At 40.9% G+C, this 11,651-nt stretch overlaps 1 protein-coding gene across 3 annotated transcripts in view; it reads right to left on the bottom strand.

The window, feature by feature from the left end:
- Positions 1-10,553, bottom strand: part of trmt1 (tRNA methyltransferase 1) — a 14,639-nt gene extending 4,086 nt beyond the window's left edge. The window contains exons 1-14 of one of the 3 annotated variants that reach the window (XM_051383762.1): positions 10,358-10,553; positions 9,072-9,459; positions 8,067-8,256; positions 6,419-6,606; positions 5,812-5,927; positions 4,536-4,648; positions 2,725-2,873; positions 2,251-2,334; positions 1,654-1,723; positions 1,246-1,380; positions 957-1,042; positions 545-653; positions 315-391; positions 42-161 (exon numbers count right to left, since the gene is read on the bottom strand). In XM_051383762.1, the coding sequence (XP_051239722.1) occupies positions 42-161; positions 315-391; positions 545-653; positions 957-1,042; positions 1,246-1,380; positions 1,654-1,723; positions 2,251-2,334; positions 2,725-2,873; positions 4,536-4,648; positions 5,812-5,927; positions 6,419-6,606; positions 8,067-8,256; positions 9,072-9,445 (1,811 nt within the window). In that variant the 5' untranslated portion in view covers positions 9,446-9,459; positions 10,358-10,553. Of the gene's footprint in view, positions 1-41; positions 162-314; positions 392-544; positions 654-956; positions 1,043-1,245; positions 1,381-1,653; positions 1,724-2,250; positions 2,335-2,724; positions 2,874-4,535; positions 4,649-5,811; positions 5,928-6,418; positions 6,607-8,066; positions 8,257-9,071; positions 9,460-10,154; positions 10,311-10,357 lie in introns of those variants that run through there. The other 2 variants (XM_051383760.1, XM_051383759.1) reach the window with 2 other exon arrangements.
- Positions 10,554-11,651: the final 1,098 nt, after the last annotated feature.

Genomic DNA, 11,651 nt, shown 5'->3' on the forward strand with positions numbered 1-11,651 from the left:
TGTGTCTGTGTCTTGGGAGCATGGAGGTTGTGTTAGTTTACCCAGCTTTGGCACGAGCTTTGGGTCCCCAGAAGGCTTGAGGATTCTCCTGGAACCGGGTCAGGTGGCGTTTACGGGACTGAGGGTTGGCGTCTTCCCTCACAGTGAAACAGGCTTCTAGGCTACACACACAAACAAACACACACAGACACAGACACACACACAGACACACACACAGACACACACACAGTCCACCACAAGTATGTTAGGTAAGCACACTTTAAGGTTACACAAAGTTTCTTTTTTGCAAAGTAAATTCTAGGATGTGGTCTCACCTGGGTTCACTGGCGAGGATCTTGAAGGAGGGGCTAGTCTCTGACAGTTTCTCCCTCTTCACAGGATTGGCCTTCTCCTGTGGCCGACAACAAATCAAACATACACGTGTTAGTAAAAATGCAGTATGTGACCAGTTTCAGTGGATTGTAGCGTACCCTCAGCTTCTGACTTTGCAAGACTGCAAGCCTGAAAATAGCTCTAGTATTTTTTTTTTGTCAGTAATGTTTACCCAGCATCGCATAATGTCCCAGAGGACTGCAGGAGGCGCGTCTGTCTTGATGGCATTCTTACAGGCATGAGCGAGGGAAACCCTGTGTCCAGCATGAAGGAGAGCAGACCTACAGAGAGAGAGAAGTAGAATCCGTTGATTCAGCGTGCAGCTAATGTAGGGAAGGGACATTAGACAATGCTCGTGGAAAGCTGTCAGTAAATCATCAGATTAATGTTTAATTCAACCAAAGACAAAACCATTTTTCTATGAGATTTTACAAACACTAAAAACTAACAATGTAACAACAGAACGATGTGTGTCCATGTGTATCACAGCTATTTCTGAATACTTACAAGATCATAAAAATGCACTATAGTTTCTTGACAACACTGTATACTCATTTGTATGGTGTGTGTGTGTGTGTGTTTACCTAAACTGGAGCAGAGGTGGAGTATTGCAGTGTATCGTGCTGCTCAGACTGTCCACGGTGTAATAAAGAGGAACATCTTCTAATTCCTGAAATAAACAGCACATCAGAGGTGATGATGCTTTAATCTAGCAGGAAGAAGCTGTCAGTCAGGAAGAATTATCAGACCATTAAAAAAAAAAAAACACACAATGTGACGTTACCTGATGCAACGAACCACACCCTCATGACAATAGCAACGTATGAAAACAAGCCCTATAATGACAGCGTATATAAAAAGGACATTTAATACCTCAGTCACCATGCTGAGCATGCCCTCAATGCGTTTGGACGTCCCAAATCTGGACGGGTTCCCCGACACAGCGGACAAGACCTTCTGGACAAATGGCAGGTTGTGGATGGGCTCGGCCCATATGGGTCCACCCAGCTACAGAGAGGACAGACACAGGCTTCAGCTGGTGTGTTGTACAGTACGTGTATGGGTTTGCACAGTAATAACTACAAACACAGAGTTTCCACACAGTTCATAAAGGCCATCCTGAGAGAAAACATGAATTAGGTGTAAAGAATTTACAGACTGACGCCGCATCATGCAAAATGAAACCCTGACAATCAACAAAACAAGCAAATATAAACAGGTTTTATCTGTATAACCATGAATATAGAATGTGTGTGTATGTAAGTGTTGTAGGTGTCTCACCTGATGTCTCTGTCCACAGTGCTCACACTCTGGTCCAACTGGGGGCCCAGTGGCAGGAGAATACTTCATACTGAAATATATAAAATATACACATACTAAAACCAGCAGATTCAGCTTTACTACACACATGCTGTCAGCCAGACACAGACACAACCAATAAACACTAATACAACTAACGTTCACTATATTTACTGTCTTAGTTTGGCATGTTAATAAGCTATCATTAGCACTAAACACAACGTACATCTGAGGCTCATGGGAATGTCATTCATTTTTCTACTTTTGGTTAAAAAGACGATCCTGTATTGAGATTTAGACCTGATGATGGCGCTAGAGGAAAGGTTAAGGGATCCCCAAAGTGATTACAATTTAACCTGAGAACATGAATGTCTGTACAAAGGCACTGACACCAAACATTGATAGTGCCCTTTAACATTTTAGACCTGATGTCTCAAACCGTCGGCCAAAATGCCAAGAGTCTGAAAGGTTGGATTTTAAGCCGGTGAGTTTGCTGCTAGCCACCCCTTCATTTTACATTTTCATTTCATGTGAAATAAACAGCATAAAGACGCAGTTGTACAGCGTTGACTGTCTTACTGTTTTCCATTGCTTGTTCTCCTGCCCATTCTCTGTAAGTGAAAAGACCCGCAGCCGACACAGTTGTAGACCAGGGCCTGTTTACTGCAACACGAGAAATAAATGTAATGTAAGCTTTAAATACTGTGTACATATGTAAGCATGTGTGCTAGTAAATGTGCATACATATACAGGCATGTTAATACATCCTGTAATCACACTATTCACTATTCTCATATTGATTCTGCTTCTCTTTCCTCCTTCACATAAATAATCAACATTACATTCATTCATTCTCTTACATTCATTTTTTTTTTCTTTATCTCACCAAATTCTGCTGCCGATGCCATTATTTTTAGTGTTTGTTGCTGCAGTGACCCAGTTTCAGTTCATTCAACTTTCATCATATATCAGCCTTTGTTAGAAGACAGTACAGTATATGTGTGTGTATTAGTGTGTTAGTGTTTGTGTGTGTCTGTGTGAGAGAGAGAGCACCTGGCTGAGTTTTTGACTGTGGCCTGTCCTGTGAAGACCCGTACAAAGACCCTGATGTAAAAGTCAACACTGACGGACAGCAGAGGCTGGATGTATCGCTGGTACACCCCTGCCCTCTGCTCCAAACTGTGGAGGATGATCCGAAGAGCCTGCAGGAGAATAAGAGAGACACAAACATTCTTTTGTTTCTTCATGTGAAACGTCTGAGAAAGTCTGATCTTCTTCACCATTTGCAGGGCTCAATGAAGATAATAAACTAAAAACACTAATATGTCTAATCTCATTATTGAAGTCTTACTTCTCACTTACATGAAAATAATTAATTACTCAGACAATGAGGAGTATTTGTGTCATCGTAATGCCTGAAAATATCTTGACTGACGGATATATATAATGATTAACGCCAACGTCTTCAGTATCCACTAATATTAAACTGTTATTTGTGATGGAAAAACGCAGCATTTTTTGAATCTCTATAAACTAGGGAGAGTTCATGTGCCTTTGTGTATACGTTAATATTAGTGCATGCATAGGTGTGGTTAAAAATTAAACTGAAAATGAGAAAATGTACAGAAGCTTTTGGCCGAGCGGGCTGTGTATGCAAGGTTTGAGAAAATCTAACAAACGTACCATCCATCAGCCAGCAGCACCAATCGCTGCAGAAGCTCCAGGTGCATTACTGTCTGTTAATTTATCCTCCCAAACCAGAAGCAAATCAGTTCAAGCCATTATGTTGGGATTATAATGCGATTAAATCATCTGTCAAATTATTCAGATTGAGAAAGCTTTTGTTTTTGGTTTGGTTTCACGTTCCCGGTGAAAAATGATGTACTTTATGAGTTGCTCATTCGAAGCTCATTCGTCTTAGCTTTGTGTCCCTGACTTTGTGTTTTGCTGCCTGCTACAGTCCCAGTTTTTCTGTTACTACCACTGGGGTACGCCAGAGTTATCTTCAAATTCAAAATTACAGTTACAATCAAACTGTGATTGCTTTTTTCCCCAGCTATAGCCATTCAATGTATTTATAAATGACTTCTCTATATAGTAGTTTTCATTGCCATTTCCTACTGCTGTTGGTTCACATTAAGTGTTGATGAAACCACAGGGTCGCTTTTACAAATGGATTTTCAACCGAAGTTAGTGCCAGCCTGGATCATTCATTGTTTTTTGTCCTTTTTGACAGAGAATCAGTTTTAAATATTGCAGGGAGTAATGGAACAAAGGGGAGCAGCCACACAGCGAGTTGCAGATGAAGAGCTGCAGGCGACAGGCTTGGGTACCTTCAGCGCCTCATCAAGGGGAATAACTTAACTGTGCCCTGCTGTTGTGCGAAAAACTACTTGCACCAAGCGCAGCATGATTTAAGATCAGTTGGTTTGGCTGCACTATAAACCGATAGATCAGCTGGTCTCCTGTTGTATTTCTGACAAAGCAGCTGCCTTTTGAATTCTGAGACTTGCAATAATAAACCACACTTGCTTTTACCAGAAGGGTCACCAAAGCAACCACAACTGAAATCATAAGCCTCATTACTTAAAAAGACGCCAGGAGCAGTAACTGTCATCAGTCTGGATGATTTTCCTTCATCTTTCTATTCTTAAGACAAAAAAACTCCCTTAATAAGTATACGAATACAAGCAAGCACACACAGACACAAAAAACCCAATTCTACCAACTTACAGCCTCAGGCCAGAACCCATGACAACATTTAATGTGTTCCTGTCAGAGCCACACACAAATATTATGGGTGCAAACACCGACATGTCTGTGCATGTACTATATGTGCATTGTGTATGAGTGAGTGTCCTTACCATTTCATGACAGTATTTGGCTTTGATAGAGACTGAACCGTATTTGCTGTAGCAGGTCTCTCCACTGTTTCCTGCCATCACCGCCATGTCTGTACATGTTATACACAACAGACCTGAGAAAAGGAAAAAGCACAGAGGGTGAGTCAGTCAACAAAGATACAAAGAGACAAAACAGAAGAACAGGAATATAAATTACTACTTTTAAAAATGAGGTTACTTAGTATACTAAAGTAACTCTTAGTGTTTGTTTGAACCTTCTGGTTGCAGCACATGGGTGGAGATTGTCATATCAGGGCAGTTCTGATCATGTCAAATTGGCTGTTGAGTCTAAACATCATTCATTGTACTGTCCTATACAGAAGACTCTTTGTGAGACTTAAAAAAAAAACCAAACAAGACTTATTTCACAAACACTATCTGACCTACTTCTGATTCAACTCTCAAGCTCATTTCATGCCAATTTTTGAAATGTCATGAAAAATAAAATGCAATTTGAGTGCATTTCCTTCACTTAGTGAAAGCAAATAAACGTTTATGAATGTCAACCAAATCCATAAGAAAACAAATTTCTTTCAGGGATGGATTAGTATTGAGAAAAGTAATATTGTTTTAAAATGACACATAATAGCTGCCATGTTTTATGCTTTTATCTGAAAAAGAAATGCAACTGTTAATTTTTTAATTCATCAGCTTCAAAAAGAAAAGACGGTGGGTACAACATCTGTAGAGAGGCCACAGAAATCTTATCTTTAGAAGAATAAGATTTACTTTATTAATGAGGAAATATTTTTACCTAACTAGCCACCTTCCAGTTCCCAAGCCGAGTCTCTACAGACTGAGCTACTGAGGCCCCAATTTATTAAGGTAAATATGTAAAATGGATGGTCATAGTAAACACACAACACTACTGTAATGACATTCCTGTTTATCCAGATGATCTTCTCAGAGGCTAAACTGAGACAGAAAGGATCCAATTCTGGTACTCCCAAAAACTGCCAGTGTGCCAATTGTCCAGTGTGACACTGTTTCATTGAGACTATTAATATAGATGAAATGTGATTTAAAATCAGCTTTCCAAATTTACAGCATGATGATCAGAAACGCACTTGGATGAAGATGCTGGTAATACTGTGGAACGGTAGTTTATCAAACCCAAAAGTGAATTTCCCCAGTGTGGGATCAATCAAGTCTATCTTGTCTTATCAAAACAGACTCAGAGACAAAAGAATGAAGCGCAGAAGGGTTGGGTGAATGACTGACAGACCGAACTACCCACCTCCTTCACTGACGGCCTGCACAGCGGCATCTAAGAAGGAGGCAGGGCTACCGTAGGGATCCAGATCTATTACATCGTAACGCTCCTTTTTCCCTCGCATCTCATACATCAGCATACTGGAGAAAAATAAAAAGGAAAGAAAATAAATGTTAAACAAATCCACATCCATGACCACAGAAAGTACAGAGACAGATAATAATATTGAAATTGAGCAGAAAGGAGAGGAGAAAAGAGAGGGCTAGAAACAAGATGAGTCAAAGCCAGTTAAAAAAGGAGAGCAGATTAGTTCAGAGATGAAAGAGGAGAAACAACTGAAGAAGACAGAAGAAGAGAGGCATGAAGAAGAGAAAAGGAGGAGAGCGACACGACTAAAAGAAGGACTTCAGAAAAGAAGAAAAGCGAAGAGACAAGAGCGGAGGAGATGGGAACAGGAGCAGAGGAATGAATAGAACAAGAGGTCAAAGGTGAAGACTGGAGAGGAATGAAGATGAGAGAAGCCCGAGAGGAACACACGGACAGCGAATCAGTGAAGCAGATAAATAACAAGAGGCAGAGGCAGACCAGCATTTCTTACGAGCCTTTCCCTGAACGTGCTGAGTAATCATACCTGGCGTCCCTGCAGCTGGCCTGGAGCAGGTGGTTGACTCCGTTGTACTGGGCATTCCTTGCGATCAGTGCCGCAGCCTTGGTGGAGAAGTCGTTGGCGGTGACGCTCCGCAGGCCCGGGACTTCCAGAGCGAAACGCACAGAGCGCAGCCCGGATGCCGCCAGACCCTCCAGCACACGAAGACCGCGCTGAAACGGAGGGTCGAGAATACAACCTTAAACCTGCATTAATAGAGAATTTTTTGGCCACTTGGGGGCAGCAGAAACAAGCTGCAAATACCACACTGCACATTCCCAACGCTATAACGTTAGCGATATAGCAAACGTTTACATATTTACACATCTGAAAGACATGAAGCAACATTAGCATTCATTTGAAGTCGTCCAGTTGATGAATCTAAGTCCAATATTCACTCTTCTTTTAGATCTGCTTTAGATCTACCAATTCCTGAGGAAAATAACTGGGTCTTTGCTAAAAGCTATAAAATATTCACCTGCTAGTCAATTTGTTAGTCCGCCATTTGGGCAGCAAACAGCCAATTTATTTCATCGTTTTCACTGGAAACTACTGTCTGCTTCATCTGGAAACAAGGCTGATGAGAGCAGTAACAGTGAACCAAAACGGTAAAGTTGCGGGCTGTAAAACCAAAACAATGAGCTGAAAGACGCTAAAAAGAGCCTTAGAGTTCACCATGGGTTTAACACAAGAGCAACTCTTTTCACATAAATGTAATTTGATTCAAATACTATTACAACTATAGATTATAGCAACTATAAAGCTGCAGTAACACAAGCTAAATACCAATGGTTGTAACAGAAAATGTAACTGAGAGTTTTCCTCTCTCCTGTAGTTCAGAAGTTGTACATCTTCCACTAAGAACATCATTTTTACATCTAATCTAGTTGGTGAATTGAAGCAGACAAATCTGATCACTCCCTCCAGAGAGAATCACCACCAACAATGACTGCACATCTGTTAGTAAACAAGAAAATAAAACTCAGGTCCGTACAGAAATCAAATGACATTATTTCAACATAATGAAATCCTTTAAAAGTTTCAAAAACTGATCTAATTACCTCTCTCTACCACTTGGTGCCACCAGAGTGTGAAATTACCTGGTGCAACATTGACATAAGTTATTTGATGGAAGTTATCCAAGCTGCTTTACGCTGGCATCAGTGTGTATATTTTTAGCATAGAATCCCAGTGGGACTTAAACCACTAACCCTGACAGTGTTAGCACCTTACTCCGAGCTACAGAACCACACTCACAGCATCAGAACGTGGGATTTGTCAAAAAAATTACCTTTTCATACTTTTTCTGTCTTGCTCTACTTTCATTAATTTCTAGTTTTGGTTGCTGTCTATGTTTATTATGATCCCCACTATCTACTACCACAGTAGTATCTTTCAAAATTGTAATTAAACACGAAGGGAAAATTAGTTAACATCAGATTTGGAGAAAAATAATATGTATTTGTAGCAGAGAAATAAATGAACATAAGACAAGATCTAAGTAAAACTGGACATATTTTTAAAGTAGATTATTTCCATTAATAAATTCAATTAGTTGAAATTCTTGTAGGAAGATAATTGTAGCATTAAATCTGCTACATTACAATTACAGTGTAAAATCAGCCCTACGTACCTCACATTTCTCCCCAGCTGTCACAGTTACAGCTGGCTCCTCTGCTCCGTTTTTTTCCTCCGTCTGTACGTCGGCCTCGTTCGCCTCCTCTGACAGAGAGACCACCACCCTTTCTTTCTCTCCAGGCACCACCACCTTCACCCCGCGCTGAGCCAGCAGATCTCTGGCAAACTCTGTGATCACAGCACATCTGAGAAGGGAAGATTGTCGCTTATATGGGAGCATGTACCGTTTCTACCATAACGGGGAAAACAACAGAACTTACTAAATATTCATGACATTTGCTTTCATTCTAGTCTGTCTTTGGTTTTAAATCACAAATCGTGTGCCATATTTATACATATTAAGTGTGTGGGTTCTTCAGTACTGAAGGAGGTACTGTAGGCTTGTCTCTACTGTGAAAAACAAAAGTTCAAAGCATGACTGGCACACTGTGATGGTGTGATGGAGTGAAACAGAACAGAGCCAGCTAGGTAAAAACTGGCTGCAGAATCAAAAATATGATGTGTAAGACTAAGAAAAAACATCTTGCTGACAGTGATTTTTTTTTTTCCTGCTAGGTGTTCAGTCCTGTGTGTTGTTTTGTAGTTAGCAGAATATCTCAGAGAAATAATTTGCTTTTGGTCCAGAAGGCGACACCATGTGGCCACTGGCTATTTATATAACTAGGAGGCACAAAAGGTTAATTCATTCCTATGTAGATTTCCCGCTAATTTGATGACATTTTGCCTATAGGCGACGCTACAACAACATCATGAACACTTCTTCATACTTCTGCTCCTGTTAAACTACATTTGGCCTTTACTATACTCTTTGTTTTATCGCTGTTCCGAAGAAGTTGTATAGAAGTTGTTACAAGTTTCTAAGACACACACACACACACACACACACACACACTGTTAAGTATACTGTATGTTGAATCATGGCAAATTGTTGACTGGCTCAAAGATCACCGTACTGTATCACCTCATACTGAATGAAGTATTTAAGTGCGTTTATGCTTACGTCAAATCTCTGTTAAACTCCTGCACTGGGTTGTAAAACACCTCATTAGCACTTGGAAACAAGATGGCTGCCTTGCCCTCCTTGACCACCGTCTCCCCAGGTAACAGTCCCTCAAGGCGCGGCTGCTCCTCATCAGCTGCCGCGTCGGTGGGTGCCGGGCTCATGCTCTCTGCTGAAGGTGTGGGAGGAGGTTTGGTGGTGGGAATATCAGGGGCCTCAGCAGTTTTCGGGGGATCCATGGATCTCAGTCGTTTGCTGGCAGAAGCAGCACTGACTAAGCTTGACCAAAACGTCTGTCTGGGAAAACGGATGCAGGAAGGAGGTGGATGATGGGAAATAATGAGGGAGAATAGCCGAGAACTGCACACCAGCATGGAGGTACACCCCGCTGTAAAAAGACAAATAACATGTCTGAATGTTGCAAAAATGTTATGAAAAAAAGATTCCAGATTAAATGTAGAGCGAGTCCGACATTGGATTTTTGAGGCTAATGCCAAAAAAATTAAATATAAAAAAGAAAACAGAAAACAATGGATCAGCCGGGCTCTAGTTTAGCTTTTGGATTTGGTTATCAGCCTGTATGAACACATTAAATCAACCTCTGATACAACCCATTACTCCACCTCTAGATGATTTGTGATGAATATTACATCAGCTAAATTAAACACAGACACAAGCATTCAGTTTCATTATCGGCTCATCTTCTGAATACTTTTCTTAATGAACCAGAATCATTGGAATTAACTAATTCATGCATTAAATATTGAAATCTGACCTCTACAGCTGCTCAGGAACCATCTTTGTTTTAAACAGGCCAACCAATGAATGCTTTTAGCTCGACACACAACTCAAAAACTGCTTTTCAGTCTAACAATTTCCCCATCGATTATTATCAGACTGCTGGGAATGAAGGTCTGCAAGTGAACTTCACCTGGACGTGTAACAACAAAACACCCATTTTACACACACACACACACACACACACACACACACACACACACACACACACACACACCTCCTACAGCTCTATAAACAAAAGAAAGTAGCAGTAGCCAGTTTGACTTGTAGCTTTAGCTTCATTACCTTCAGCTTCGTGTCTTTCAATACAACAACACGTTAGCCGACCTGTCTCCATACAGCTGCATCTACAAGGACTCTGTGTCACTTTAATTAAACCGGCTGAATGAATGTAAGCAACTGAAGAAGACAGAAAGAAAGAAAAAAAGAAGCATAACGCTAGCGACTTCCTCCCAACAAAGTCTACTCCTTTTAAACCTTGTATTTACCTGTGACACCCCCTCTAGGCGGATAGTGCCTTCCTTATATGTCAAGGGGGGGGGTTTATTGTAAATAAAGCAACACCGGTGGTCTTTCGGTAACAGTTCCCTCACCGCCACACTGTCCGGTTCACGGTTTACTCTCACGTTAGCACATGGAAGCAGCCATGTTTTGGAGCGCCTCTACGGAAACCCGCACGGCCCATAAAGACAGAGAAGCGGACAGCGCTGCGTGCACGCCCCTCCGGCGGAGTCGAGTAGTGTCAGGGGGGACGGTGTAATGTAAGGACAAGAGGGAGAGAGGGTCGATCAGTCAGCCGCTGCACACACTGGCCTACTTTCCCCCCCCACAGTGAACATGTGAGGAGACTGGAAAACACATCAGTCTGCTTTCATGAATAATCTAATTTAATCTCACCGTGCCTGAAGTTGTTGATGCATGCTGATGAAAAGGCTAAACATAGCCTATGGATTAACCAAAATATCCCAGACCCTGATGGGAGATAAAATAAGGTCAGTGCAGGTCACACGGGAACAGGAAAGTGAATTCAGGTCGTTATGGCTGCTTAAGGACAATAAAGAGATTGTGTTGTTTAGAAAAGAGGTCACTTCACTTGTTTGATATTCTGTAATGTGCAAAATAAACATATATTGTCATATATTGTATATGTTTTATTATAAGGTACATACTTAGACCCTTATTATATTTCTATTTTGTATCCCCTCTTGGATCAATAAAGTATTTCTGCTACTGAAACAGGCCCCCCCCCCTAACTAATTATACGCACAATATCGGTCAGTTGATGTAATGTGACCGAGGTAGGTCAGCAAGATAAATAAACAGGCTTCAGAAATGATCTCCCGGAACATAAAAATATATATAAATGTGATTAAAATCTAAATAATTTTAAAAAAAGAGAGACCTTTTATTCTGAAACTATATTTAAAAGTGGTGTTTTTCTGGGGGGGGACTTTTTCTAAACTCCTGCTTGTAATTCAGCATATTTTATCACTTTTATGCACGAGCAGAAGACTTCCCCTCCAACCACCTCACAGACAGTATGTGTGTGTGATAAATCCATGACCTACATTTAAAAAGCAATATACCTTCAAAGCATTTCACACTCATCATCACTCATCATCCACCCTCACGCTGTTTTATGTTGCAGCTTGAGTTGCAATAAAATAGGGACATGGATGACTGTGGATGGAAAGGTCGGGTGAGAAAAAAATTTAAAAAAATAATCTGCCTCTACTGTATGCACACGAGCCTGAACATCTGGATGGGGGCGCTGTGACAATA

The sequence above is a fragment of the Dicentrarchus labrax genome, unplaced genomic scaffold (genome assembly GCF_905237075.1).
Source record: "Dicentrarchus labrax unplaced genomic scaffold, dlabrax2021, whole genome shotgun sequence".
NCBI classification, from domain to species: Eukaryota; Metazoa; Chordata; class Actinopteri; family Moronidae; genus Dicentrarchus; species Dicentrarchus labrax.